At 57.6% G+C, this 27,157-nt stretch overlaps 1 protein-coding gene across 3 annotated transcripts; it reads left to right on the top strand.

Moving 5' to 3' along the window:
- Nucleotides 1-5,394: 5,394 nt before the first annotated feature.
- PLLP (plasmolipin) lies at nucleotides 5,395-26,648 on the top strand. Of its 3 annotated transcripts, none has more exons than XM_002711540.6 (4): nucleotides 5,395-5,692; nucleotides 21,136-21,309; nucleotides 24,648-24,770; nucleotides 25,821-26,648. In XM_002711540.6, exons 1-4 carry the CDS (start codon nucleotides 5,558-5,560, stop codon nucleotides 25,935-25,937), a joined length of 549 nt encoding a protein of 182 aa, XP_002711586.1. In that variant the 5' UTR covers nucleotides 5,395-5,557; the 3' UTR covers nucleotides 25,938-26,648. The 3 variants fall into 3 exon arrangements, with proteins under 3 accessions (XP_002711586.1, XP_089175891.1, XP_089175892.1); XM_089319766.1 differs by lacking the exon at nucleotides 5,395-5,692 and adding an exon at nucleotides 6,417-6,671; XM_089319765.1 differs by lacking the exon at nucleotides 21,136-21,309 and having other exon boundaries at nucleotides 5,430-5,692.
- The last annotated feature ends 509 nt before the right edge of the window (nucleotides 26,649-27,157 follow it).

Here is a 27,157-nt window from a genome sequence, read left to right as displayed (position 1 = left end):
TCCTCCACTGCACTCCCTGGCCACAGCAGAGGGCTGGCCTGGAAGAGGGGCAACCGGGACAGAATCCGGCGCCCCGACTGGGACTAGAACCCGGTGTGCCGGCGCCGCTAGGCGGAGGATTAGCCTAGTGAGCCGCGGCGCCGGCCGGAAGCATTCTACTACATAGAGGAGCGGCTGTGGGGCGGAGTCCAGGCAAGCAGCAGGGTCCTGTCCTTGTGATGACAGGCAGCGTCAGTCCCCCGCATCAGCATGTGACAGCACACGGGGCGCCTTGCTCAGCTCACTGTCTGGGTGCCCAGCCTTCCCTGGGGCTCTGTCACACACCCCTGTTGACCGCCGGCAGGGGGAACGGGCACCTGCCTCCAGCTCTGGGATGCTCAGCTAGGTGAGCTGATAACACAGGGCCCAAAGCCCCACCCCACGAGCCACCCTGTTAGCCTGCCTTCCCCTGAACAAAGACCTGTCTAACAAAGACCTTTCCCAAGGGCGTGGAGATTAGCGCCCAGCCGCTGAGGGTAAAGGCCAGATCTCCCTTTGGACTAATTTAAATTTCTTACTGCGCAAGGGTAGAGACTCCACCAAGGATTATGAAAAGCAAACGGAAGCAGTGAGTTGTTTTGTTTGTTTTCAGTGCTGGGGGTAGGCAGAGAGCTCAGCTCTTTATTCTCAGTGGTGGCGGGCACTCATGTGGCCTTTGGGGACAGTCGGCCAGTCCACTTGCCCCTTGGTATCCATGGAGGATGGGTCCTAGGAGCATCCCTGGACACTCCAGCCTCTTAGGTAAATGCTGTGGTGGGAGGGTCTTGTGGTGCAGTGAGTCGAGCCACCACCTGGGATGCCCGCTCCCCATCTTGCGGTGCGGGTCCACCCTGCTTCCTCCTGATGCATCCTGGGAGGTGGCAGCTGCTGGCACAAGTGCTCAGGTCCCTGCCACACATGGAGACCCAGATGGAGTTCTGGGCTCCTGGCTTCAGCCTGGCCCAGCCCAGCCCTGGTTGTTGGCTGCATTTGGGGAGAAAACGAGGAAAGATTATCTCTCTCTCTCTCTTTCTCTTTGTCATTCTCGCTCTTGCTCTGCCTTTCAAGTAGATGAAATTGAGACAAAAAATAAAATGGTGTAGTATTTGCATATAATTTCCATTTTCCCCTAGACTTGAACTCATCCGCAGGTTACTTATGATACCTCATACAGTGTAATTCCTATGCAATAGTTTTATACTATATTGTTTCCAGAACAATGACAAGAGAAAAAAAAAAAAACTGTGCATAATAGACACAATTTTTTTCTGAAAATCTTATTTTATTTTTTAAAACTTCTTTATTTCTGTTTTAGATGTTTACTTTTATCTACTTGAAAAGGGATAAAAGACAGAGAGAAAGAGAGTTTTTGATCCGTGGTTGTTTGCGTCCAGGTGGATCCGGAAGCCTTGTCTGTATCTATGTGATACTGCTTTGCGGATCGGATCCAATAGAAAGTCTTGCTCGCGTGTGCAGAGATGTGGAAGTGAGATTGCTTATGGTGATACTGTAGTGACGGCTGGTTGGACGCCACCTGTGGGGACACGAGATAAAGAATTATGGAAACCACCTACGTGTCCGCCGATGGGAGAATTCATGAATTATTACATTCAATGATACAGAATTTATATTCATTACATTATCACATGGCATATCAGAAAACAATGTGGCTAGTCTTCAGGTAGTTCCTGTCATGGAGAAATTTCCAAGCGTTTTAAGGGAAGAGTCGAATTTCAATATATACAGAGGGAGTTCATTTTTCAGGTAAAAAAATGCAATAAAAACATTTAAAATCACAAAGCAAGTTTCTGTATTTCTACATATACACATGCTGATGAAAAAAAAAAAAAGAGAGAAACTTTTACAGACTAGGCCAGATCTTAGCAGTGATCAGAGGTAGTGTCGGTTTGGGAGACCTATGTGTGATGTGCAGTGAAATAAATGAATGAATTAGTTGGGTGATTAAAAATAAACTAGTAATCACTAGCCAATGTCACGGCACTGCGCACAGGGTAAGAGGAAAAGCACTGGCCCGGTGTCTGCTGACCGTAATTAGCAACCTCCTGCGACTGGCTTCTCGAAGCTGTCGGGTGAACCCTGCAGGAACATTTCCCTAATTTAAAAAAAAAAAAAAACAAAAAAACAGTCTATTTTATTTGAAAGGCAGAGAGTTTGAGAGAGAGAGAGAGAGAGAGAAAGAGAGGGAGAGAGAGAGACCTTCCACCCCTGGTTCACTGCCCAGATGGCTGCAATGGCTGGGGCTGTACCAGTTTAAAGCCAGGAGCCAGAACTCCTAGGTGGCAGGGGCCCAAGCATTTAAGTCATTTTCTGCTGCTTTTCCAGACACATTAGCAGGGAGCTGGATCAGAAGTGGAGTAGCCGGGCTTGAACCGATGCTCATATGGGATGCCCACATGACAGGCAGCAGCTTAATCCACTGCACCACAACACTAGCCCCTGTAAAGTTCTTCAAGATCATAGATGAAATGGTCTAACTATCCTTTAATGATTTACTTTTTATAATAAGATCCCCTCTGTTACCAAGGGTTTAAGACCCAAGTGATCTGACCCCTGGCTTCCTCTTGAGCCTCATCTCTCCCACATGCCCCCAGCTCATAGCTTTCTGTCTGTCCTCAAAGACCCCAAAGTCTGTCCTGCCTCAGGGCCTTTGCACAGACTGGTTTTCCTCTGCCTAGAATATTGTTCTTATTCATCCCTCAGGTCTCTGTTTAAAAGTTTAGACCTCTTCCATCAGGCTACCGACACACCCTGGGTCTTTTTCTGTGGCACCATTATCGCAGTGATGATGGATTTCCTCTAGACTGGCTCCCCAGCCGGACTCCCTGAGGAGTCAGCTCTGAGCTCTGCCTTCAGTTTCTGGCACACCCAAGGTACACACTACACATTGAGCCTCAGGCTCAACTTCCTCTCCAGTGTGTTCCGCTCCACCCAAAGGGAAGCCAGGCCCAGCGCACAGCAGGGGGTGTGGCCCGAGCCCGGGGCCTTTGTGGCATGGAAGAGAACAGGTACTCCGGGTGGGTTCTGCCCGCTCAGACCCCACGAAGGGGACAGCAGTCCTGGGGGTGGCCATCCCCCTGACCCCTGCCCCATCCCTGGAATCCAGGGCTCCCACATAGCCAGTGGTCACTCTAGATGGGCAGCTGTCCCAGTCCCTCCTGCTGTTTCTGAGGAGGGGCGGGCAATGAAGTGGGTTTGAGAAAAAAAAAAAAAAAGAAAGAAAAACAACAGTGCCTTGATTCAGTCCTGCCACTGCCATTTGAAAGGAATGAAAGTGGGATTAAACCAAAAAAACCAAATCCAAACCAAAAGCCAACAGAAACACCCTAGTGTTTTGGAATCTGCCGCAGACACAATCAGCTTTCTGTTTCCAGTGTCACAACGAGACGACGCACTCCCCCAAGCCTGGACTCATCTGCGGGGGTCTTGGGGGACCGGTCCTGCAGCTTCGACAGGCCCAGGCTCCCTGTATGTGAGGCGGAGGAGCAGGGTCCCTGTGCACTGGGCGGGGGAAGGGGCTGCACATCCCGTGTGTGGGTTAAGTGTCCATCAGAGCCTGTCACTCCTCTGCTTAGCACCACCCCGGGTGGTTAAAATGTTAATCCCTCTGCACCCATTGTAGCAGGCTGAACAATGGCCACTCAAAGATATCATCGCAGATCCTAACCCTTAGCAACTGGAAATCTTACCTTACAAAGGAGAAGAGGGCAAGCATTTGGGCCACTCGTTCAATGTCACCCACATCTCATATCAGGTGCCAGGTTCCAGTCACTCCCCTGAGCCTAATCCCAGCTCCCTGCTGGTGCACACCCTGGGAGGCGGAGGTCATGGCTCAAGTGGTTGGGTCCCTGCTAACCATGAGGGAGACCTGGATTGAGCTCCTGGCTCCTGGCTTCCGCCCAGCCCCAGCCATTGCAAGCAACCGGGCAATGAACCGTGAATGGGAGTGTGACTGGGCGTACCCTCCCTCTCTGTCTCTCTGCCACTGAAATACAGACAGAAATAAATAATCTTTGCAGAAGAAGTCAAGCGATGAAGATTCTTGACTTGGAGGGATCAGCGCGGATTGTTGGGGTGGCCCTAACCCAGCAACAGGTGTCCTCAGAAGGGAGCCAGAGAGGGATTTTAGATGCATGGAGGAGCAAGAGGGGCCAGGTGTCCTGGGAGGCAGGGGTGGAGATTAGGTCACAAACCCAGGAAACTCAGGAAAGCCGTGGCCACCAGCAGAAGCTGGAAAAGCAGGGAAAACTTCTGCCCCCGCCTCTGAGCCTCCAGAGGGAGGGGGCATGTGGACCCCTGATTGGGGCTCAGGGAACCTGAACTGGCCCCAGAACTGTCAGAGTGAGGCCGCCTGGTCACAGGTCAGTAGTTACAGCAGCTGCGTGACGCTCACGCTCATCTCAGCAGCCACTGTGACCTCAGGGCCAGCCCCACCCGGGACCTTCCTTCTGTTCCTAAACCGTCTGTCTGGGTGCAACCTCAGGACCCTTGCACTGAATCCCCCCGACCCCCCCCCCCCCGGGAGGGGGCTGCCCAAGGCTGGTCCCTGCTCCTGATCCGGGTCTCTGCAGAAATGTCACCCCCTGGAGGTCTTCCTAGACCACCCTACCTAGAAACCACCTCATTTAATCACAGCATTTGGCCACTCTTTAAACTTATTTTTCCTCCCTGGGTAATTCTTGGTCATCCCCACTGCAAAGTGGGGTCCTAGAAGGCCTCGTCAGCCTGTCCCCTGCTGCGTCCCAGCAAACGCTGGTTGACGAGTGACTGAAGGAACTGCCTGTGCCGAACTCTGAGGCCCGAGCTGTGTACGGCGAGCGCCGGCCCGAGGGTCTCCGGGTGCACCGTGGGCGAGGAAACCGTCCCCCCAAAGGGCCCTTCCACCTTCTGGGCGGTCTCTCCCCGCTCGCGGCGTGCCAGCTGTGGGAGCGGAGGCCCCTCGGAGCTCTGTATTTCAGAGCAGGAGGCTGCGGGACAGCGTGCGCTAACTCGGGTGGGCTCTGAAGCGAAATCCTAGCGGAAAGTCACGAAAGGACCGCTCCCTCCGCTGACTCGGAGCCCTCGGGCCGCTGCGCCCGGGAGATCTGCGTGGTTTCTGGGGATCGCTCCCTGCACACAGCACCCTGGAAGCACCAGGAGCGCGGTCCAGAAGGCGAGCGGCTCCCGCGGCCAGGAGCGCGCGGAGGAGCGGTCGGAGGCGCGGCAAGCGCGGAGCAAACGCGCTGCCGTCTAGGCGGGCTCCGGCGCAACCATCTCGCGGCTCCCGGCCTCCGTTTCCCCATCTGCGTAGCAACTGGCCCGGACGGACCCGGCCAGCGGCCAGCAAAGGGTTAGAGGGGCGGGTCTGGCGGCGGGGGCGGGGCCCGGGATCCGGCCGCACCTGGCGGCCGCGGGCTCCCCGCCCCGACGCCTAGCGCAGCTCCGGGAGCCACCGCAGGACTAGCGGCGCTGGAGCAGGCAGCCGCGGCGGGAGGGGCGGCGACGGCGGCCGGAGCCACCTCGGGAGGCGAGCGGAGCCGCCATGGCCGAGTTCCCGTCCAAAGTGAGCACGCGGACCAGCAGCCCCGCGCAGGGCTCCGGCGCCTCGGCCTGGGCGCTGCGCCCGGACCTGGGATTCGTGCGCTCCACCGTCGGCGCGCTCATGCTGCTGCAGCTGGTGAGAACGCGGGCCCTGGCCGGGGTGGGGGCTCCGCGGCTGCGCTCCCCCTGCGCTCGCGGGCACCCGAGGCTCCGGCTCCCACGCGCCCCGACGCGTTGGGCCTTCACCTGGGGCACTTCCAGGATGGGCACCCCCCGCGACCACCCTGAGGCCGTTCTTGCGAGCCCTCGCAAGGTGCACCCGGTGCCCTCGCCCATCTTCCCCCCACCCCGGGCGGTCCCCGCAGCCACCCCCGAAGCTCCCGCCTGAGCTGCAATGGCTGGGCACAGCCCCCTGCCACCCCTCCCCCGTTGTCCCCGCTTTGCCCTCCCGGGGCCCCGGCCTGAGGCAAAGTCCAAGCTCGGTACGGCTCCGCGTGGCTGCCCTCGAGAGAGCGGCTGGCCTGGTGGAGGGGTACAACCGCCCCCCACACGCACGCAGGCATAGTTCTGTGGGCTCCAGCGCCGCAGCCGGGCCCGTCTGGCTTCCTCTGGGTGGCCGCTCGCTTCCAGCCGGTTTGGCCGGCCCCGCGGGGTTCCAGATGTGGCGCCCTGCGCTGGGGAGGGCGCTGTGTGGGCAGCTGGAGACAAGACTTCTGCCCCGACCTGACCCCTGGGTAGGCCCTGAAACCGGAGGCTGACCCCCTAAAAATCCTTTCGTGGTTACCATATGATACCGGGATTGGCCCCCTGAAATATGATACTGGAATATGGCCCCCTTGGGGACTACCCCCTGCCAGTCACTGGCCTGGCGTGTCCTCTCTTCCCGGACCTGCCCTCTCGGAGGCTGCCCTGGGGGAGGGTTCCCCACCAGCTGAAGTTTTCCCCACCAGCCTGGGTCGTTTTCAGAGGACTTGGGTGGAGCGGGAGCTGGGCCAGTACCCTCCCGCAAGCGGACATTGACTGCTTCCGCTAACGGGACAGCCTGGCCCAGGCTGGAGCGCTCCGGGTTGTGCCTGGCCGGCATCCCGCCTCCCTCCTCTGTTCCACCCCCGCAGGTAAGTGCCCACCTCCACCTGAGTCCTCGCTGTACTTAAAGATTTCTCAGATCTCCCCCCTCCCCGCTGCCTCGGAAGCTCCTGCAGGGGTTTGTTTAAAATGCACATTCTTGACCCTCACCCCCGCTTGAAAAATGTGAAATTGGAATCTCCAGATTCCTCCAACTCTGTTTCATGGTGAGGTGGTCGGCCCTGTGGAGGGAGTGGGGAGGGGATGGGGAGGCCCAGTTCCAGGACTGATTAAAATGTTCAGGTGTGGAACAGCCGCTGGTCTGGCCTCCGTGTCTAGGCCCTCAACTAGCTGTGAGGGACCCCGAGCAGAGCAGCCTCGGGGCTGCCCAGGGGAAGCCAGGTGTCTTGTGAGATGCGGTGTCAGAGGGCAGAGGAGAGGAAGATCAATGCTGGGACTGGGAGGGCTTCCTGGAGGAGGTGGTGTTTGAGCTGGGACTTCCCTGGAACCTGAGCAGAGGCTGGGAAAAGGGCTGTGGAGGGCCAGGCCCTTGGGGGAGGAGCCAGCAGGTGGGCAAAGCCTCAGCTGCAGGTGTGTTTCTTATATGGTGGTGTGTTCGCTGTGCTGGCAGCTTCAGGGGCTTGGGCAGCTGCAGAGGGCTAGGGCGCGATGCTTCCTAAGGGTTAGAGCCCTGCCCCCCCCCCCCAGCTGAGCACTTTGCATTTGAACCCTGACCGGCCCTGGAGGAGGGCCCTGCTGTGTTAGAAGATTGATGGCCCTGAGAAGGCTTGCATTCCTGGGACTCCTGTGGGGGCCAAAGGGGAGGGGCTTGCTCTTGGGGTCTCCTGACTCTCAGGCCCAAGAGGGGGCCGGGCTGCCTTCCCTTGCCCGCCCCAGCAGTCGGGGTTCTGAGGACCCGCACCTCTTAGCGCTCTCACCAGACTGCCGCTTCCTGAACTCTGGCAGTTCTCCTGGGTCTGAGGAGGGGCTCGCCCCAGAGGCATAAAACTCCTGCCAGCCAGGCACACTGGAGGCTCCCGGCCCTTTGATTTTTCTGACCTGTCTGGCCCATGCTGTTGCAAGGCAGAGTTACAGAGAGAAAAAGAGAGAGCAAGTGAGTGAGTGTTATCTTCCGTCTGCTGGTTCACTCCCCAAATGGCCATAATGGCCAGGGTTGAACCAAGCCAGAGCCAGGAGCCCTGAGCTTCATCCAGGTCTCGATCCTGGGTAGCAGGGGCCCAGGCGCTGGGCCATCCTCTGCGGCTTTTCCCAGGCGCAGTAGCAGGAAGCTGGATGGCAAGTGGAGCAGCCACTTCGCCTGCTGTATCGCAGAGCCGGCCCCTTGCCCATGCTCTGAACGACCACTCTCCGTGTTGCAGGAGATCTGACACTGTCGAGGGAGTGATGGAGACGCAGGCCCAGTACCTGTTCTCTGGGAGCTCTGGTCAGGCTGCGTGGAGGAGGTGGTAAATGGGAAGACGGATGCAGATTCCCAAAGTGTGTCTGCTGTGGGGGTGGGAGGAAGGGGGTGGCTAGCCAGGCCCCAGCTCCATTGTCCAGAAGCGCCAATCATGTTTTCCATGCGTGTCTGGTGGTGACTGGTTTCCAGAGAGAACAGAAGTGGTGGTGCTGGTAAGACACCAGTCATATATTTTTTTTAAGTTGATGGTTTGGAGGGAGGAAATGATTTTTTTCTTTTTATTTGACATGTAAGATTGCACCTGTTTGTGGGGTCCCATGTGATGTTTCAATACATGTGGATGTGGTGCACTACTCAAATCAGGGGAGCACCTGTCTTCTCAAATATTTGTCCTTTCTTTGTGGTTTTCTAGCTTTTGTGAGATGCACAGTACATTACCATTTATAGCCACACTGCCAGGGAATTGATTTTTTTTTTAAGATTTATTTTATTTATTTGAAAGAGTTACAGAGAGGGAGGTCTTCCATTCGCTGGTTCACTCCTCAGATGGCCGCAACGGCCGGAGCTGCGCCGATCCAAAGCCAGGGGCCAGGAGCCAGGAGCCGGGATCTTCCTCCAGGTCTATGTGGGTTCAGGGGCTCAAGGACTTGGGCCATCTTCTACTGCTATCCCAGGCCGTAGCAGAGAGCTGGATCAGAAGAGGAGCAGCTGGGACTAGAAGTGGCACCCATATAGGATGCCGGTGCTTCAGGCCAGGGTTTTAACCCGCTAAGCCACAGCACTGGCCCCAGGAATTGATTTTAAAGATGAGTCAAAGAGATCATTGTGCCAGGAGTCTGCCACAAATTTAAGACTTGATATTTTGTTGAGCTTCCCAGTAGCCTAGGCAAAGAGAGGTAAACATGATGCATTTATGCAGAGAGCCTCTGAAAAAGCAAGCAAGCACATTTGCTCTGGAGACAACTCTGGCCAACAAAACCTGGAGGCCCTGATTGTTAGATCTTTGGTGGCTAGTGGATGGGGGATGCTGCAGAGGTGTGGTTAACTTAAGGCACTTCCTAGAGCCTTTAAGTCCTCTGCATCTCTTATGTTTTTAATCCTCTCCATCATCTGGGAAGGATAAGCTCATTGGGTTTACCAATAAGGAAACCAAGTCAGAGACAGAGGGAGACTTGTCCAAGGTCATGGCAAGTGGCAAGCTGGGAGTTGCACCTGTCTCAGAATCCAAAGCCTGGGTCTCGTTGTGCTTCCTGATGGTTTTTCTTGTTGTTTTAGGGAGGAGGTTCCTGGGAGATTTTGTTGGAAAAGCAAAGAGACTTAAGGAAGGAAGATTCATCAGGGGCCAGAGTCCCTCCTGGCAGAGTGGGCTATGCAGGGCTCAGGTTGTGGAAGGGGACTGGCCGCAGCTTGCACACAGGCCCTGGGGCCAACGTCCCTTGCAAGAGGACCATGTGTGTTGGCACCTCGGTCCTTCCTTCTCGCCCTACCTTCTGGGGCTGGGGGTGGCTGCGCAGTTCCCTGTGCCCTGGTGAGACCTCTGTGATTGAAAACCTCACCCGCCTGGGGTTCAAGGCCTGGCTCCACCCCATCTTGGGGAAGTCCCCTAGCTTCCCACAGCCTGAGTTTCCTGGTGACCGTGGGCTTTGTGAGGAACATGGCAGGTAATACTGCCAAGGACTTTGCACAGTGTCTGTTGGGATGAGGGGTGTCAGGGTTCACAGGGTTGCAGAATCCTAGCGCTCTTCTGCACGTTGAGGATTCACGGGCAGCCTCTTCAGCGGTAGCTTGCATACTTCAGGGGACAGGGAGCTCAGTCCCTTTCCAGGCTGCCTGCTCCATGCGTGGGTACTTGGGAGTTTTAGAGATTCGTGCTCTGGCCATCCTGGCTCCCTCTCCAGCCCCAGCAGGTGAGCCAGCTCCTGTCAGGTGAGGGCCTGAAAGTCACCTGGGTGTGAGCAGGGGTTGGTCACGCGGGGATGGCTGTGTCAGGGACGCTGGGGTTCAGTCTCCTTGGTACAGCCGGATTCAACCAACCGCGAGTAGAAAATAGAAAGCAGATGCAGCAGGACAAGTAAGAAACAGTTCCGTTTCCCCAGCACTGAGGTCGTTCGAGGTGACCCGAAGCATACGGGACGATGTGCTTATGTGTTTGCAAACTACACCTGCTCCAGAAGGGGCTTGAGCACCTGCAGATTTCGACATCTGGGTGGGGGATGTCCTAGAACCAGTCCCCCGGGATCCGAGGGATGCCTGGCCGAGGCTCACCGTCTTCCTGGAGCCGGCCCCACTGCACAGAGCAAACAAGGACCTCATCTGTGAGTTCCCTTGTGCCCCCCCCACCCCCACCCCCCGCTTATGTGGTGGGGGAGTGCTGTGTGTTTGGGAATTGATTTGCAATTACATCATGACTGGATGGCTTCATTCTCCTAAAAAAGAATGGCCCATACAGACAGGCTAAAGGCACCTGCCTGTCTCCCCGTGGAAGCAGCGATGGGGTGGGGGTGGGGCTCAGTCCTCTTTTCTGTGCATTCTGAACACCGACAGCTTCATTCTGTGTCCGCTGTTCAGCGAGTGGCATTCCTCACACCCAGTGTCGCCGAGATCTCTCGCATCCATGCAGACCTGTCTCTGTCTTTGTAACCTATGTGAGGGTCCTATGGTGGCACTGTAGCCCCTGCTCGCTGAGTTGTTCCTCCGTGGGCAGCTCTGTTGTGTTGTCCTGGTTTGCTCTTTGGAGACTGCACAGGCATTCAGATGGCACAAAGAGAGGTCCATGAGAGTGGGGTCTCTCGTCCACTGCCAGCCCCCCAGTTGCTGTCGGTGTGGAGCATTCCAGGGCCAGTGGGCGTGGCTTCCTGGACTGAAGACCCTGCTGCACGCTGCCCTCGTGTGAGCCGGGCCACTACACCTGTCAGCCCACCTTGTGCTACACTGGTCTTTTTCTCACACGTTGATTTACTTCATTTCCCTCCTAGGTCATATGCTTACAATGCTCAAGAATAAGATGGAGGCCAGTGCCGCGGCTCACTAGGCTAATCCTCTGCCTTGCGGCGCCGGCATACCGGGTTCTAGTCCCAGTCGGGGTGCCGGATTCTGTCCCGGTTGCTCCTCTTCCAGGCCAGCTCTCTGCTGTGGCCCGGGAGTGCAGTGGAGGATGGCCCAAGTGCTTGGGCCCTGCACCCCATGGGAGACCAGGATAAGTACCTGGCTCCTGCCTTCGGATCAGCGCGGTGCGCCGGCCACAGCACGCTGGCTGCGGCGGCCATTGGAGGGTGAACCAACGGCAAAGGAAGACCTTTCTTTCTGTCTCTTTCTCTCACTGTCCACTCTGCCTGTCAAAAAAAAAAAAAAAAAAAAAGACCCTCTTAGGGAGATGAGGCCAGCATGGCCGTGGGTTCCCAGCTCTTCCCACTTTACCCAGGAGGCAGGGGCCAGCCTGGCCCTTTTGCCCCTTCTGTTTCTCACATCACACTGGGCCACGGGTGTCTTTCTGTCTCAGTGCCTGTGGGATGGCTTCTTTCCTTGTATCCCATTGTGCGGCCCAGGTGTGATATGTGTGGCCAGCCCCTTGGTGGACAGACCCTTGGGTTGCCGTTCCTTAGCTGCTGCACACCCTGTTGCAAGCAGTGATCTCTCACGTGCCGCTGAGTACATGGGTACGCCATGTCACCAGACGTGGGACCGCCACGTCAGCGCCGCAGCGTGTTTGGGATAGAGATTACCAAACAGTCTCCTGCAAGGTCATGGCCATCCCCGCACCCCCACCACCACCGCCTCCTGTGCATGCGCCTCCCCAGCATGGAGGTGTGATAGGCCAGAATGGCCGTCCGGTCCGGTCCGGGAAAGAGGCTGCATTCTCTGGGAGTGAGCTTGACCTTTAGAACCCTCTCCCAGGGCCATGGAATTCCCTTTGCTCACTCCTCTGAGTTGTTGGTCTCTGGCTTATCACTTGCCAGGTGTTCTACAAGGTACACAGGTACTTTGTTTCTAGTTTGTTCCTTGGATTTTGCTCATACTGCTTTTTGCCATTATGGTCTTTGGTGTGGCAAGGTTTCTTTCTTTTTTTTTTTTTCTTCCTTTTTTGTTCCTGGAAATTGGGTCATAGTTAGACCATTCCTGCTCCCAGGTAGTACAGAAATTCTCCAGCATTGAACTTGGCAGTGTCTCCTCACCTGCGTTTCATCTCATCCACACAATGTGGGAGATGCAGCCTCAGTTCGGTGCTAGCCCGTCTTGAGAGACTACTTTTTTTAAATTTCTGTTTTAAACAAAAGATAGTTCCAGAACCAAGGGGACAGCAGTGTCAGTCTAGATGCAGAATGTGTTGACAGTGTTACGTATTTGTTGCATTTCAGTTTATAGTTAGTTTCTCTTGTGATAATCCACGTTTCCCACTTCCTAGTGAGTTTATCTTTGTGATATGCACAACTCCACTCTTGGGGACTGCTTGCATAAATTATGGTACCTCTGTGCCATGGCATGCGGGTGTGAAAAGACATGGCCCCACCCATCAAAGAAAACAGAGAAGCCGCTCCACACGTGCTGCTAGGCAGTCCCTGGGCTACACATGTAGCCAGGAGAAGAAAGCGCCGACACAGCTGTGTGTGTGCACCCACGGACACCGGCATGCTGGTCTGGAGTGTGCATGTGTGTGTATGTGTGTGTGTGTACATGTGTGCGTGGTCATCTCTGGAAACACAAATAAGAAACTGTTGTTGGTTGTCCCAGAAGAAACTAACTGAATGTTGGGGAGGAGAAGGACAGCTGAACCCAGCATCTGGTGCCACAATCGTGTAACAGGTGTTGCCGCTTCAAAAATGAAATACCACTGAAAAATCTTTCAAATAAATGAATATATTGAGTTTAAACAACAGTGCAGGTAGTTTGTGGCTCAGACAAGAGAGAGGAAGGCACTTCCCCAGGATCGCACGGCTGCGGGAGTGGCCGGGTGTCCTGGGGAGACTTTCCACCTGTCCATCAGTGGGGAGAGGGCTATGGTCTCAAGCTGTCCTGGGTCTGTGGTCCTGTCCAGGCCTGATGTTGACGGCTCTGTTCCTCTTAGATGGTTTGGGGGATTTGGTGGTGGTGGTGGTGGTGGTGGTGGTGGTGGTGGGTTGGCACCTGCCCTGATCTCTTTGGCGACTGGGAAGCTAGGTGGTGGTGGGAGGTGAGAGACTGTTTGTCTTGGCCTCCCAGTGAGCCCAGCCCTGATATTCACAGAAAGTCTGGCTGTTGGGCTGGGCTGGCCTCTGCTGTTTGCATAAGGGGATCAGCCAGGGTGGCACCCAGTATGTCACAGGGAAATGACACTGGGGAGCCCTGGCCCTGCTCCAGGGGGAGCAGGAATGCTGTCAGTCCACAGAGGGCATCCTGAGTGAGGGTAGTGGGTGCTGAGAACCTAAGCTTCCTGGGATCCTGGGACCCTGGGTTTGTGCCCTGGCCCTGTCTCCTCTGCTCTGGCCACTAGGATAGGGGTGCTGCCTTCAAACTAAGTGGTCCTCAGTGACGGCCCCCTGGGAGTGGGTGACACAGAGGGAGCCTGGGCCCCACTCCGTGCAGTGTAGGGCCTTGTACCAGGTCTAGACCTTCTGAGAGCCTCCATTTTCCCCATCTGTGGAATGGGCCAAGTGTTTCCTTTGAGAGAGGGAGTTAGGTACAGAGAGAAGCCCCTGGGAACAGGAACTGGTGGGGCAGTGAGGGGCTGAGGCTGGAGGGAGTGGGGCCAGAGGTTTTGGGTGTTGCGGGGGCTTTGTGAGGCGGGCCGAGACCCCCTGAGAAACAGAGGGTGGGAGGAGGCTGGAGGCCAGTAGGGGACCCCACAGTCCAGTGCTGCTTTGTGCTCTGGGTGCCAGAGAAGGCCTGAGAGTATGTATGACCCACGGGGTCCCAGCTGCCTTCAGTCACCATGGGGCGGCTGCTATGCAGGGGACCTGCCTGGGCTGGGCCCAGAAGGCAGCTGGGCCTCGGAGTGGGCCTGAGCAGGCAGCAGTTTGTGTTCATGTCGGGAAGATTTCTGTAAACGAGACCTCAAAGCAGTGGACGGGGAGGTGGTCAGTCCACACGCGCAGGAGGCCCTCCCCTCCTCGGGGTAGGGGGGCGGAGCTCGCTCCGCGCACCTGCTGGGTTCACCTCTCCTGATTGACAGGCTGCGTTTTAAGGCCCTGAGCTGCCCTAGACCCAGGCTGGGGCCCAGTACGGGCAGGCAGGGCCTGGCTGCGGAGTCCCTGCTGCGTTCCCGGGCCGCGTGTGCGTGCGCGTGCAGCCTTCAGCGGCTGCATGACTCACTTGGGTAACTCACACGCCCATTTCTCAGATAACAGAGGGAGGCGCAGGCTTGTTCGGTGCTGCCCCAGGCCCACTTGCTTTGCTGTTTGGGACTGGACTCAGCCTCTGCCCTCATGATCTCTGGCCAGCTGGGGCACGGTGACTCCAGGGTTTTCGAAAGCTCAGTGTCCGGCCCGGGAATTCCAAGGTGCCCCCCCACCCCCACCCCAAGGCCTCCCTTTGGCCCAGGGAGTGGGTGGCGTGTGGCGCTGTTGTGACCAGCCCAGGCGTCCGGAGCCTCTGTCCCCTGCCCCTTTGTCTCAGTGTGACACAATGGGTGGCTTTTTGTTCCCATAAAGTCCCTTTCACTGTAGGGACAAGGGCCAGGGTGGGGGCAGAGGCTGGGTCTGGGCGGGCCAAGTTCTGAGTGTCCCCAGGCTGCCCAGATGTGTCCCTAGTGAGGGAGACCCTGGGCAGGGTCACTTGTCTGCCTTGGGCCTGGGTTTCCTGGATGCAGCAATGGGGCGAGGGAGGCCTGGGGCTGTGGGAGGGGCCGCCAGCAGTGGGGTCTGCCTGCCTCTCAGGTTGTTTCTGAAACCCTGGGTTTAGTTGCCACAGTTTAAAGAGTTGAAGATTCCACACAAAATCCAGGTTCCGAGAGCCTCGTGGAGAACCAGAGTGCCGGCTCCCGGGGGCCCCACCACACCCCAGGGGTTGCTGTCCCCTCCCTAGCCCCCCTTGTCATTTCTGTGACCCGCCTGCCCTGCTGAGTTGGGCCCCGGGCGTCAGCTGCAGGCTCCGGCTCTCTCTGGGATATGCTCCCCCCAGCACCTGCCCTCACCACCTCTGTGGCTTTCACTTGTTTGCCCACGTGTCCCCTGCAAGGGGACCGGGAGAGCTATGGCCTTCCTAGTCCTTCACATGTCACATCGGGAAACTCATCAGAGGGAACTCAAGACTCTCCCAAAGCCACACAGCAAGCCCACCAGGGCTCGTCCTGCCCAGGAAGCCGGGAGGCCGGAAAGGAGAGTTGGGTGACCACCTCTGGGTCAGAGGGGAGTTGGCCTTGGGCCCCGGCAGGAGGCCTGTGCTGAAGGGTCACACCGTGGACTTTGGGGAACAGGCGGAGGAACCTTGCTCCCACTGTACAGGAGGGAAGACTGAGGTGGAAGAAGTGAGGCCCTGGGAACCTTGACTATCAGACGGGTGGGGCTGGCAAGGGCTCCCCCTTATCTGCGCCCGGGGCTGTGTGTGCTGCCTCTGTGTAGATAGGTTCATTATCTCACAGGGCCTGGCCAGCCTGGGCCCTGGGGAGCCGGGCACCCTGTTACTATCAGGAATGAGGCATGGAGGACTGACTCGCACCAGCTCCTCACCCCTCAGAGTCCCAATGCCACTGGGGTCAAAGTGCCTCGTCTGTGCGGCTTCGCTTGCTTCTCAGAACCACCTTAAGTGATGGGTGCGTTTCTAAGGTGAAGGTATGGAGGCCCAGAGAGGTTATGCCACTTGGCTGAGGTCACACAGCTAGTAAGCCAGCAGGACCAGAGCTTGGACGGAAGGCGTTGAAAGGGCAAACTCCCGTCATTACGGATGCCAGCGTCCTAGTGAAACAAGACCATGACGAAAGTCAACAGGTTCCACACACCTGTATTGCCTCGTGATTCCGGGGCCGGAAGTCTGAGATCCATGTGTTGGTGGGGCCGGTGTTGGAGGCCGGGTCTAGGGCTCTTGGCAGCACCTGGTGGTCCTGGGCATTCCTGGCCCGGGGACACAGCACCCCAGTCCCTGCCTCCGTGTGCCCACGGCGTTCGCTCTCCAGGTGGCCCTCTGTCCTCGTGTCCCTCTTCTCACAGGGACACCAGTCACTGGTTAGCGCCCTCCCCCGTCCAGCGTGACCTCATTTTAACCTGAGGCTGAGGACGCTTCGGATAGTTCACAAAAAGATGGAATCCAACCTGTGAGTATTTTGGTGCCAAGATTTGTTTTTAACATGTCAGAAAAAATGCATATTATGGAAAACTATGCATAGCTTCCAGCTTTTTGTACCAAAATAAGCTCATGCTTTTAAAAATCCATCATTTATTTATTTGAAGGCAGAGGGTAGGGGTGGAGGAGACAAATCTTCCGTCTGCTGGCTCACTCCCTCAAATGCCTGCAACAGCCCGGACTGGGCCAGGCCAAAGCCAGGAGCCCCATCCGTGTCTCCCACGTGGGTGGCAGCGACCCAAGGACTTCCTCCTGCCTCCTGGGCTGCATATGAGTGCGAGGCTGGAGTCAGGAGTGGACAGGGACTCGAACTTGGGTCCTCCAGTGTGGGCTGCATCTTAACCACTAGGCCAAACCCACCCCGCTCCCCACCATCATACTTTAATTCCATTTTCCCTGAACTTTTTGAAGCACGCTTACAGATCCTAGGAGGACCTTGTCTTCAAACAAGTTCCCATTGACAGGTGCCGGGGTGGGGGTTGGACTTGAACATAGCCTTGGGAACACCATTCAACCTGCAACCAAAGGTAAGAACGAAGTGGTTGCCCTGAGCCACAGGAGAGCACGGTGCTGCCCGGACCTGGCCTATGCGGTCGGCGGGGTCGGCGGGGTCTGGAGACACGGGCAGGGCTGTGCTGGAACCAAAGTGCCTCTCGCTCCGATTTTTGTGCCAGTCTTTCTAGTCCCGAAGGGGGTTTTCACAAAACCCCCTCCATGGCCCCATGGCCTAGGCATCTAGGGCGGTGCAGAGGTCCTGTGAATGCCCTCTTCCACCTTCCAAACCTCATCCACAGAACAAGTACTGCCTCCCAACTCGCCAGGGTTTCAGAATGAAAAGGCCCTTGAGGTTTCCAGGCTGTTCTTTGTTTATCTGTAGCACCTGCTGGGGGAGGCGGTGCCTGGGGCCTCCAGAGAGTGGGGAAGAAAGGCAAGGATTTGGTGTGTGTGTGTGTGTGTGTGTGTGTGTGTGTGTGTGTGTGTGTGTGATGCGCAGATCCAGATCGCGTGGATACTGGAGTAACACGGAGCAGCTGAACGCGCAGGCAAGAGAGATCTACATGGATCCAGAGATAAAGGCCCTGACTTCTGCTCTCCCCAGGCCCCCGCACGGCCCACCCTGGGTGCTTGCGCCCCTGTCGCCTTACCCTGCCATCTTGTTTGGCCCTTTAGCTAAAACTGCAGCCGTGACCCCACCCCCTCTTCCCCTCTGTTCTCAACAGGATTTTTCCCTGCAGCACTTAGGGCTCCCCAGAGGTTTTACTTGTTTGGGGGGTGGGTTTATCCGGCTCCCCTGGTGTCAGAGGAGCTCCAGGTCCGTGGGGCCCCTTGCCTGTGGCTGCTCACCCATGGCAGGTGCTCAGTAGGTATTTGTTGCTGGCGGTGAAGCCAAGGGCAGCAGGGGCCTGTGGCAGATAGGGCTGGGTTTCCAGGTGAGTGTCCAGGCACAGCAGGGGGCCATTGGGACCTCCTGCCCCACCCTCCAGCCCCCTGGGGTCCCCTTCCCTCTGCCCAGCAGGGCCAGCCTCATGGGAAGGGGCCAAACTCCCTGGCTCCAGCTTCCAGCCCGAGTGGGGGCGCACAGCAGGAGGGCTCTGCAGATCTTGGAGGTGGGGGGCTGGGCCTCAGCTCCCTGGTAAGATCACCCCAGCCCGCGAAGGGGCTGGACACCATGCGGGTGGCCAGGCTCCTGACCTTAGCCTGGACTGGGAGCTCTGGAGGAGACCGTTCTGCCTGGCTGGCGTAGGGCTGGACCTTGTCCCAGGGCAAGAGCCAGACAGCATGGCCCGAAGGGACACTAGAAATTCCCACTGCTTATCCACAGCCGCATCGCCCTGGGGCTGCATTTGCTGCTCTGGAAACCTGGTGTGGGGTTGGAGCACCGGAGAGGGCAGGGCAGTGGTGATGAGAATCCCGGCCCAGCCCAGGGCGCCAGCTGAACTGTTGTCACATGACTCACAGTCCCGCAGGAAGCCATGCCACAGAGCTGGGTTCTAATCTGACCCTTCCCTTTTCCCACGGTAACCACAGGCCCGCCTCCTTCTGAGCTTCTATGGGAGGCGAATGGGGGAAGCAGGGACTCAGGGAGGAGTAGCCCTTGCTGTGGCTGGCACAGGGCGGAGGGCATGAGTGGTTCTCATGAGAAAGCCTAGGAGTCACCGAGCAGGTAGTTGACCTTCCCTTGACTTTTTTTTTTTTTTTTAAGATTTATTTTATTTACTTTGAAAGTCAGAGCTACACAGAGAGAAGGAGAGGCAGAGACAGAGACAGAGAGAGGTCTTCCATCTGCTGGTTCACTCCCCAGTTGGCTGCAACGGCTGGAGCTGTGCTGATCTGAAGCCAGGAGCCAGAGTCTCCTGGGTCTCCCATGCGGGTGCAGGGGCCCAAGGACTTGGGCCATCCTCTACTGCTTTCCCAGGTCATAGCAGAGAGCTGGATCGGACGAAGAGTAGCCGGGACTCAAACTGGCGCCCATATGGGATGCCAGCACCTCAGGCTGAGGCCTCACCTGCTATGCCAAAGCATGGACCCCGACATTCCCTTGGCTTCTAGCTCACGAGTGTTTCCTGCCTTCCTTCCAGGTGGTTGGAGCCAGCAGCCCAAGAACAGGGGTGGGGAGGTGAGGGGTGTGTGGGGGGGGGGCATGGGAACTTGCTTTAAATGAAAAGTGAACTTTTCATGCTATTTAAAAAATAGAACAGGTAAACCTGTTTCTCTTTTTAAAAAGATGTATTTATTTGAGAGGCAGAGCAACAGAGGAGTGGGGAGGGAGAGAGAATGAATGAGGGAATCGAATCTTCTGTCTGCTGGTTCACGCCCCAGATGCTCACAACAGCCAGGGCGGGGCCAGAGCCGAGTACCTGCTGCCTCCCAAGGTGCACATTTGCAGTCAGCTGGAGTCAGACGGAGCTGGGGCTGGCGCCCAGGTGCTCTGGCTAAGACCTTAACTGCTTTGCCATGCATCTGCCCGCCTCCTCCTGTAGCTCCTGGGCCAGGCAGCTGTCTCACCATTTCCGGACGAGGAGGTGGGACTGTAAGTTCCCCAGTGCGTATTGATTGAGTACACATTACGTACTAGGCACTGTGGGGCACTGGAGATTGAGCAGTGAACAAAGCACTGAATTCCTTGTGGGGGGGACTGCCAGTGGGTGGGCCTCACCAGAATTGCCCAATGGAGCCCCACGGAGAGAGGAAGGCGATGGTCCAAGGTCACCCAGCTCAGCAGGGGTTGGAGAGCCAGTGATTCATCAGATGGCCCCGCCCATGCACCGGGAAGGGGAGGCAGAGGAGAGAGGGCCGTTTGCTGGAGGGGCTCAGCTCCAGGCCACTCCTGGCCCGGCTCTGCACATGTAGGGGCATCCTGGCAGGGGCCCCGCTCTGGCCGTGCGCTGGATCGTGAGCCCTCAGCCGAGCGCCAGCTCTGCAGGTGTGGTGTGGTGTTCAGGAGCCTGCAGTCGCCAGGCCTGGGTCTTGCTCTGGTGGTCCGCGTGCAGGAGGTTGGGTCCTTGGGCTGGGGCACATGCCCGGATGCTGCCCGGGAAGCTGGGGGATGAGCGGGTCAGCAGTGGAGCCTTTCTCTACAGCCCCACGTGCCCCTTCCTGTGCCCCTGGAGGCCAGGTGTTTGTGTCCTTGTGGAGAGAGGACGACGCCTCTGACCCAAGGTCCCCACCAGGAAGGAAGTGGGCAGGAAGGGGCCCATGGGAGCTACGCCGTGGGTCTCACCTCGGGCTGCCCCGGGCCCGACCTCGGGGGCTGGGGCTTGAGCAGCCTGGCTGGGGCTTTGCCCCTTCTGGAACAATGAAAGCAAGAGCTGCCTCTGGGCCCCACAGAAACCCCTGACTCGTTATAGTCCGGAGCTCTGTGTGGGCCTCTTACTCATCTCTTTCTTTTTTAAAATATTTGTTTATTTACTTGAAAGGCAGAGAGAGAGAGGTCTTCCCTCTTCTGGTTCACTCCCTGAATGGCCGCAATGCCCAGAGCTGATCTGATCTGAAGCCAGGAGCTTCTTCCAGGTCTCCTACGCGGGTGCAGGGGCCCAAGGACTTGGGCCATCTTCCTCTGCTTTCTCAAGCCACAGCAGAGAGCTGGATTGGAAGTGGAGCAGCCAGGACTCGAACTGGCGTCCATATGGGAGGTTGGCACTGCAGGTGGCAACTTTACCCACTATGCCACAGTGCCCCCCGCCTCCCACGCCCCATACTCATTTCACAAAGCCCAGTGAGGTCATGAGCTTGGCCAAGGTCTTAGAGCTGGTAAGGGGTCTGGGGGTCTAAACCAGGCAGGTGACTCTGGAGACCATGCTGTCAGCCACCACCCACAGTCTCCCGGGATGCTTGGGCCCGGGAGGAACAGCGTTTCACTGGTCACATGGGGATGGCAACACCTGTATGGAAGGAAGGGTGATTGGGAGAAGCAGGGAGGGAAGGGTGGGAGGTCACCCAGGGGCCCCTGTGCTGGACACAAGACCCTTCTCTCCCCACCTGTGAGCCCCTGGTCTGAGTGTCTGTGGTGTCCCCGGGGGTGGGGGGGTGCTGGTGTCTCCGTCTTCCTTTTAGGTCTCCTGGCCCCCGGCAGGGCCCGGGCGCTGGGTCGAGGCACTCAGCTGAGTGAGACAGCCTCGGTCCTGTTCCTGGGGGACGCACCATCCAGGGAAGGAGACAGTGACCATCCAGGGGGGAGGAGGGGCATGCAAGCACAGAAGAAGTTTCTGGAACCCACACTGGTGGAGTGGGGGAAGGTGTCCTGGAGCATGTGCCATGGCAGCTGGGACTGGGGAGGGGAGCAAGGAGCTGAGGCTCCGGCCAGAGCGGAGGGCTCTGGGAGACTGTGCCCTGTCTCCCCCCAGGTGCTGGGGCTGCTGGTGTGGGCCCTGATTGCCGACACCCCGTACCACCTGTACCCGGCCTACGGCTGGGTGATGTTCGTTGCGGTCTTCCTCTGGCTGGTGACAATCGTCTTCTTCATCTTCTACCTGCTTCAGCTGCACCAGAAGTGGTACACGGTGCCCTGGCCGCTGGTGGTGAGTCTCGGCGGGGCAGCTTGGCCGCAGAGCTGGGGTAGTGGAGGCTGTTGAATGGATTCAAGGGGCCATCAGGAATCCTGACAGTGGTCCAAATTTGAGCATGGGTTGCTTGGGTCAGGCAGAAGCCAAGGTCAGGGTCGAGAGTGCAGGGCCGGCTCGGGCCAGCCGGGAGAGGCTGGGTGGCTCAGGTTTGCCCAGGTCAGCCGTGGAAAGAATGCTGGGCAGACACAGACTGGGCTTTTTCTCTGACGCGGACACCCCTGCAGCTGGGGTCTGAGGCTCCCCGCACAGAGGCGAGAGACGCACGTGACTGCAGGACAAGCAGGGCTGGCGCTGGGCAGCACCGTGGGCAACTCAGTGCCTCTTCAGGCGGAGGGAACGTGAGTCATCCGCAAGACAGAATGGGGGCCGGGCTGTGTTTGCAGGGCCCTGGGAGGCCTGAGTTCCTGAGTCAGGCTCCACCCCCTGTCCTGGGAGGCAGGCTGGGGCTCCAGGGGCGGCTGTTGCTGGCAGGAGGCGCCTTCTCAGGCCTGGATGGCTGAGCGTTGCTTGTGTTCCATGCCTGTTCACAGTGGGGCAGAGAGCGCTTACCTGCATCTAGGGCAGGCTCCGTTAGGATTGCCCAGTTGGGATTTTCCGGGATGGGGGCTCCAGACCCCTAAGGACTCAGGCAAGAAGTGTGAGTGAACTGGGCTGGAGGGGTTCCAGGGAACCCACATGGTTCCATGGGGAGCCGCCCCTGCTCAGCTGCAAATCAGTTCTTGGTGCAGTCTTCTGATATTTTAAGATTTTTTAATATAAAGGGTTTTTAAATTATTTTATGTGACAGGCAGACAGAAAGACACATACACACAAAGACAGAGAGGCAGAGGCAGAGAGAAATCTTCCATCTACCACCTACTGCCTCACTCCTCAAATGGCTCTAACAGCCAGGGCTGGGCCAGGCTGAAGCCCAGACCCAGGAACCCACATCCAGGTCTCCCACACATTTGGCAGGGACCCAAGACCCAAGTGTTGTTGTTGTTGTTTAAGATTTTTTATTTGGAAAAGCAGTGTTACAGAGAGACAGATCTTCCATCTGCTGGTTCACTCCCCAGATGGCTGTAATGGCTGGGGCTGGGCCAGATCAAAGCCAGGAGCCAGGAGCTTCTTCTGGGTCTCCATGTAGATGTAGGGCCTTAAGCACTTGGGCCATCTTCTGCTGCTTTCCCAGACACATTAGCAGGGAAATGGATGGGAAGTGGAGCAGCCGGGACTTGAACTGGCACCCATATGGTGATCTTCCATCCATTGGTTCACTCCCCAAAGGGCCGCAATGGCTGGAGCTTGGCCGGTCCGAACCCTGGAGCTTCTTCAGTCTCCTATGTGGATGCAGGGGCCCAAGCACTTGGGCCATCTTCTGCTGCTTTTCCAGGTGCATTAGCAGAAGGATGGATTGGAAGTGGAGCAGCCAGAACCTGAGCTGGCACCCATATGGGATGCCGGCACTACTGGCAGTGGCTCTGGCCACCACGCCACAGTGATGGCCCCAGGACCCAAGTTCTTAAGCCATCTTCTGCCACCTCCCAGGGTGCACATTAGCAGGAGACTAGAATTGGGAGTGAGGCAGGGGCTGCAGCCTGGGAATTTTGATGGGCAATGGGGGTGTCCACGTGGCATCTTAACTGCTGTGTCAAATGCCCACCTCAGTATGAGAACTGACAATCTTCAGGGGCTGGCGCTGTGGCACAGCAGGTTAACGACCTGGCCAGAAGCGCTGGCATCCCATATGAGCGCCAGTTCGAGAACCGGCTGCTCCACTTCCAATCCAGCTCTCTGCTATGGCCTGGGAAAACAGTACAAGATGGCCCAAGTCCTTGGGCCTCTGTCCCCACGTGGGAGACCTGGAAGATGCTCCTGGCTCCCGGCTTCGGATCAGCACAGCTCTGGCTGTTGCGGCCATTCAGGGAGTGAACCAGTGGATAGAAGACCTCTCTCTATCTCTCTGCCTCTCCTCTGTGTAACTCTGACTTTCAAATAAATAAAATTTTTTAAAAAGAAGATCTTGAGCCGGCGCCGTGGCTCAATAGGCTAATCCTCCACCATGCGGCGCCGGCACACCGGGTTCTAGTCCCGGTTGGGGCGCCAGATTCTGTCCCGGTTGCCCCTCTTCCAGGCCAGCTCTCTGCTATGGCCAGGGAGTGCAGTGGAGGATGGCCCAGGTGCTTGGGCCCTGCACCCCATGGGAGACCAGGAAAAGCACCTGGATCCTGGCTCCTGCCATCGGATCAGCGCGGTGCGCCGGCTGCAGCGGCGGCCATTGGAGGGTGATCCAACGGCAAAGGAAGACCTTTCTCTCTCTGTCTCTCTCTCACTGTCCACTCTGCCTGTCAAAAAAAAAAAAAAAAAAAAAAAAAAGATCTTCAGGTTTTCATATGAAATCTTAATTTTGAAATGTTAGTAATTAGAAACAAAGACCTATGGGACAAATGTTCTGAGGGCCAACAGCTTAGACCACAAGCTGGCTCTGAGCCCAGGGCCTGGGTTGCCCTGTAAGGGCCCCTTCCTGCCCACCTTGGTATCCCATTGGGAGCATCTGGGTCTCACTATGGACCTTTTTGCAGCCTTTGCCCTGGGCCCCTGCACCTCGCATGTGGCTAAGAGGGAGCCAAGATTCCTCCCATGGCGGGCAGGAGGGATATGGGGGCCTGACCCCTAGGACCCGTTACAGAGCCAAGTGGTGCTGGGGCCTGGGCTCAGCCCTGAGCCACACGGGGAGGAGCAGCTGGCACCGAGATGGGTCACCCTGGGGAAGAGTTTTTGCCTGGTGGGATTGGCAGTGTCTCTGACCCAATCCTTGAGGCCATCTCATCATTCCTCCCTCTACCGCTCAGTCGTCATCTTCTTTTTTTTTTTTAAGATTTATTTATTCGAAAGGCAGTTAGAGAGGTGCAGAGGCAGAGAAAGAGGTCTTCCATCCGCTGGTTCATTCCCCAAGTGGCTGCAATGGCCGGAGCTGGGCCGATCCGAAGCCAGGAGCCAGGAGCTCCCTCTGGCTCTCCCACATGGATGCAGGGGCCCAAGCACCTGGGGCATCTTCTGCTGGATACTTTGGAAGTGGAGCAGCCGGATCTCTGGCACTGTAGGTGGCATAGCAGGCTTTACCTGCACGCCACAGCGCCGGCCCCCACCACTCAGTCTTAGGGTGTTTGTGCACCTGCTCAGACAGCTTCCAGGCTGACCCAAGGGGGATGGCTGCCTCTCATGGTGTCTCCATCCCCACCTTTGCTAAGCAGCTCTGCGGGGTCGGGGACTGTGAGCTTGTTCATCTCAGGCCTGTCTCCTCGCCCCACCAGCTGATGGTCTTTAACGCCAGCGCCACCGTGCTCTACATCACCGCCTTCATCACCTGCTCTGCTGTGGTGGACCTGACGTCCCTGAAGGGCAGCCGGCCCTACAACCAGCGAGCGGCTGCCTCTGTGAGTGTGGTTCCCGGGGCCTCCTTGGCTGTCTACAGGGGAGACGGGACCAGGCCTCCCAGCTCCCTCTGCCCCTTTAGTCAGAGGCCAGGCACCTGGCACCTCCCAAGCAGCCGTCACCTAACCTGCAAGTGGGCCTCACAGGGGGCCGGGCTGCTTTGGGCTCCGTTAATCAGCAGTAAAGCCTTGGGGAGTGGGGATGCTTGGGGAATGGTTTGTGGTGGCCAAAGGAACATTCAGGGTGCCTGTGGAACGCTGCTGTAGATCAGCTGTGCTCACACGGCCTCTCGCACAAGGTTCAACACTGGGTGTGCCCCCTCCCTGCAAAGCCCTTAGGTTAAAGCCATGTGCAGGGTTTACAGGCGCCCCGCTTGTAGAGCCCAAGTCCAGTGGCCGCCGGCCCCTCCACACCGGTCACTTCACTTCCATGAGGCCCTGCACGCCTCCCCTCCCCTCACCAGGGAGGAAGGGCCTGACTCCCTTTCAGTAGACAAGGAAGCGGCAACCCAGAGATGCTAAGAGGCCTGAGTCACACTCAAGACAAGGAGAGGGCCGGCTCTGGAATAATGCGTGGGCTTCCCTTCTCCTCTGGTGAGGGTGGTTTTGAAGTCGGGTAAACTCCACCGTGGGGACAGAGACCCAGAGCTTCTGAACGTAGCATTGGTTCAAGTGTTATGAACAGGGTCTAGAAACTTCCTAGGGGTGGCCTTTGAGTGTTATCCTTTAGCCAGGTGTGTCTAGGCATCCCTGCCCCTCAGCCACTGGTGGCACCTGGCCCAGGTTGCTATCTTCCCTTGCTCTTAGTGCCTTTACGGCCGTCTGCCACCCCTCGCCTGGGTGGTTTTCAGCCGACTCCCTGCTGGGAATGTAACATCCGCCTCCCTCCCCAGAACCTGGCGCACATCTGCCCGCAGCAGGGGTCGGCTGCCAGGGCCACTCACTCCCCCGGCCCCACGCCGGAGACCCAGGTGTGCCGCTCTCACCGTCGCCCTCCTCCAGGGCCCTGCTCAGCCACACTCAGCCTCGGCCCCCTTCCCCCTTCTCTTGCAGTTCTTTGCCTGTCTAGTGATGATTGCCTACGGGGTGAGCACGTTCTTCAGCTTCCAGGCGTGGCGTGGAGTGGGCAGCAACGCGGCCACCAGTCAGATGGCCGGGGGCTACGCCTGAAGCCCGCGTCCTGGCCTGTCCTGGGGCGAAGCCACTGCTGGGTCACAGTGTCCCGGGACGCAAGCTCTCACAAGACTCCTGAGGAAACTCCTGAGGCCTGAGCGGCACCTGGCACCTGCCGCGGGGCGGGGCTGAGGCCGCCTGGCCTTGCCCCTCTCAGCAGGAGGGGATGGGGGTGGGGCTCTCCTGGTCTCTGCCTTCTTTACCCTGCAGTGTCCGATTCGGGGCCCAGCCTTCTCCCCGGCACTAACTGCACTAACAGACGCCAGGCCCGCCACAGGATTAGCCTAACCAGCAACTCCTATTTCTTAGCCCCTGTTCCGGGAGGGCTGAGCAAGCTCCCAGCACCCTGCAGAGTCCTCTAGACCCGACTCCGGGCCGCGCCCAGCACAGGCTGCGCTCCCCGGCAGCCGTGGTGTCCCTCTGCGTTCTGCACACACGTCACACAGACTTCTCCAAGACGGAATCCCTCCGGTTCCCTTCCCGTTCCCAAGCCCTTATTTATAACACTCCCTTTGGGAAGGCTAGCGTGAAAGCCAACTGCTTCCCCGACGCCACTGGTCAGCCACAGGAGACGTGGAGGGAGGGACTGCGGCCATGCGGGTGAGCCAGCCTGTGCTAGGTGGTGACTTCGTTGTCTTTGTTTCTTTTTCTTTTTCCTTTTTTTTTTTTTTTTTACAAAAATAAAGATGGAAGAACTTACCTGGAAAAGATGTTGGGGACTCATGGTTCTAGATGATTCTGTGACTTCAGTGAGGTTCCAGCACCACCAGCCCACCACCCTGGCTTAGGACTTTGCTTCTGGCAAAGACTGACTACCACCACCCTTTATTCTCAAAGGTGTCCCGCTGTAACCGGAAGTTCCTTCCCCTTGCTTTAGGCAAGGCAGGTGATCGTACTGAATCGCTGTTTCAGTGCCATCTACCCTGTAAGCGTGAGGTGATCAAGGCAGCTGGGCCTGCGGAGGGGAAAGCAGCCAAGTCCCCCAGGCTCACTCTGCTAACACCATGGAGCCACTCCCTGGACAGTGAGCCATAGGCCTCTGGGCACCATGCTGTCCTTTTATAGAAAGTGGGACCAGTGAAAATGGCCGGCAGCGATGTTATTAGGGGGGCACCCATTGTCCCAGTCATGTGGAACACACCTAGTGTCCCCCCCCCCCCCGTCCTGGTATGCAATGCTGATGGTGTGAATAACAAATTGGAGTCACTCCAGGAGGA

This window comes from Oryctolagus cuniculus, chromosome 18 (genome assembly GCF_051225735.1).
Source record: "Oryctolagus cuniculus isolate XC-2025 breed Fujian yellow rabbit chromosome 18, ASM5122573v1, whole genome shotgun sequence".
NCBI lineage: Eukaryota > Metazoa > Chordata > Mammalia > Lagomorpha > Leporidae > Oryctolagus > Oryctolagus cuniculus.
Note: the sequence above shows the minus strand (reverse complement) of the source record. Positions and strands in the feature narration are given on the sequence as shown.

What these genes read in the sequence shown, in the direction of transcription:
- PLLP (XM_002711540.6), top strand. Translation starts at nt 5,558, where the DNA reads ATGGCCGAGTTCCCGTCCAAAGTGAGCACGCGGACCAGCAGCCCCGCG. An exon ending in CGCTCATGCTGCTGCAGCTG is followed by an intron (nt 5,693 to 21,135) that starts GTGAGAACGCGG and finishes GTCTCCCCCCAG; the next exon opens with GTGCTGGGGCTGCTGGTGTG. An exon ending in CGGTGCCCTGGCCGCTGGTG is followed by an intron (nt 21,310 to 24,647) that starts GTGAGTCTCGGC and finishes TCGCCCCACCAG; the next exon opens with CTGATGGTCTTTAACGCCAG.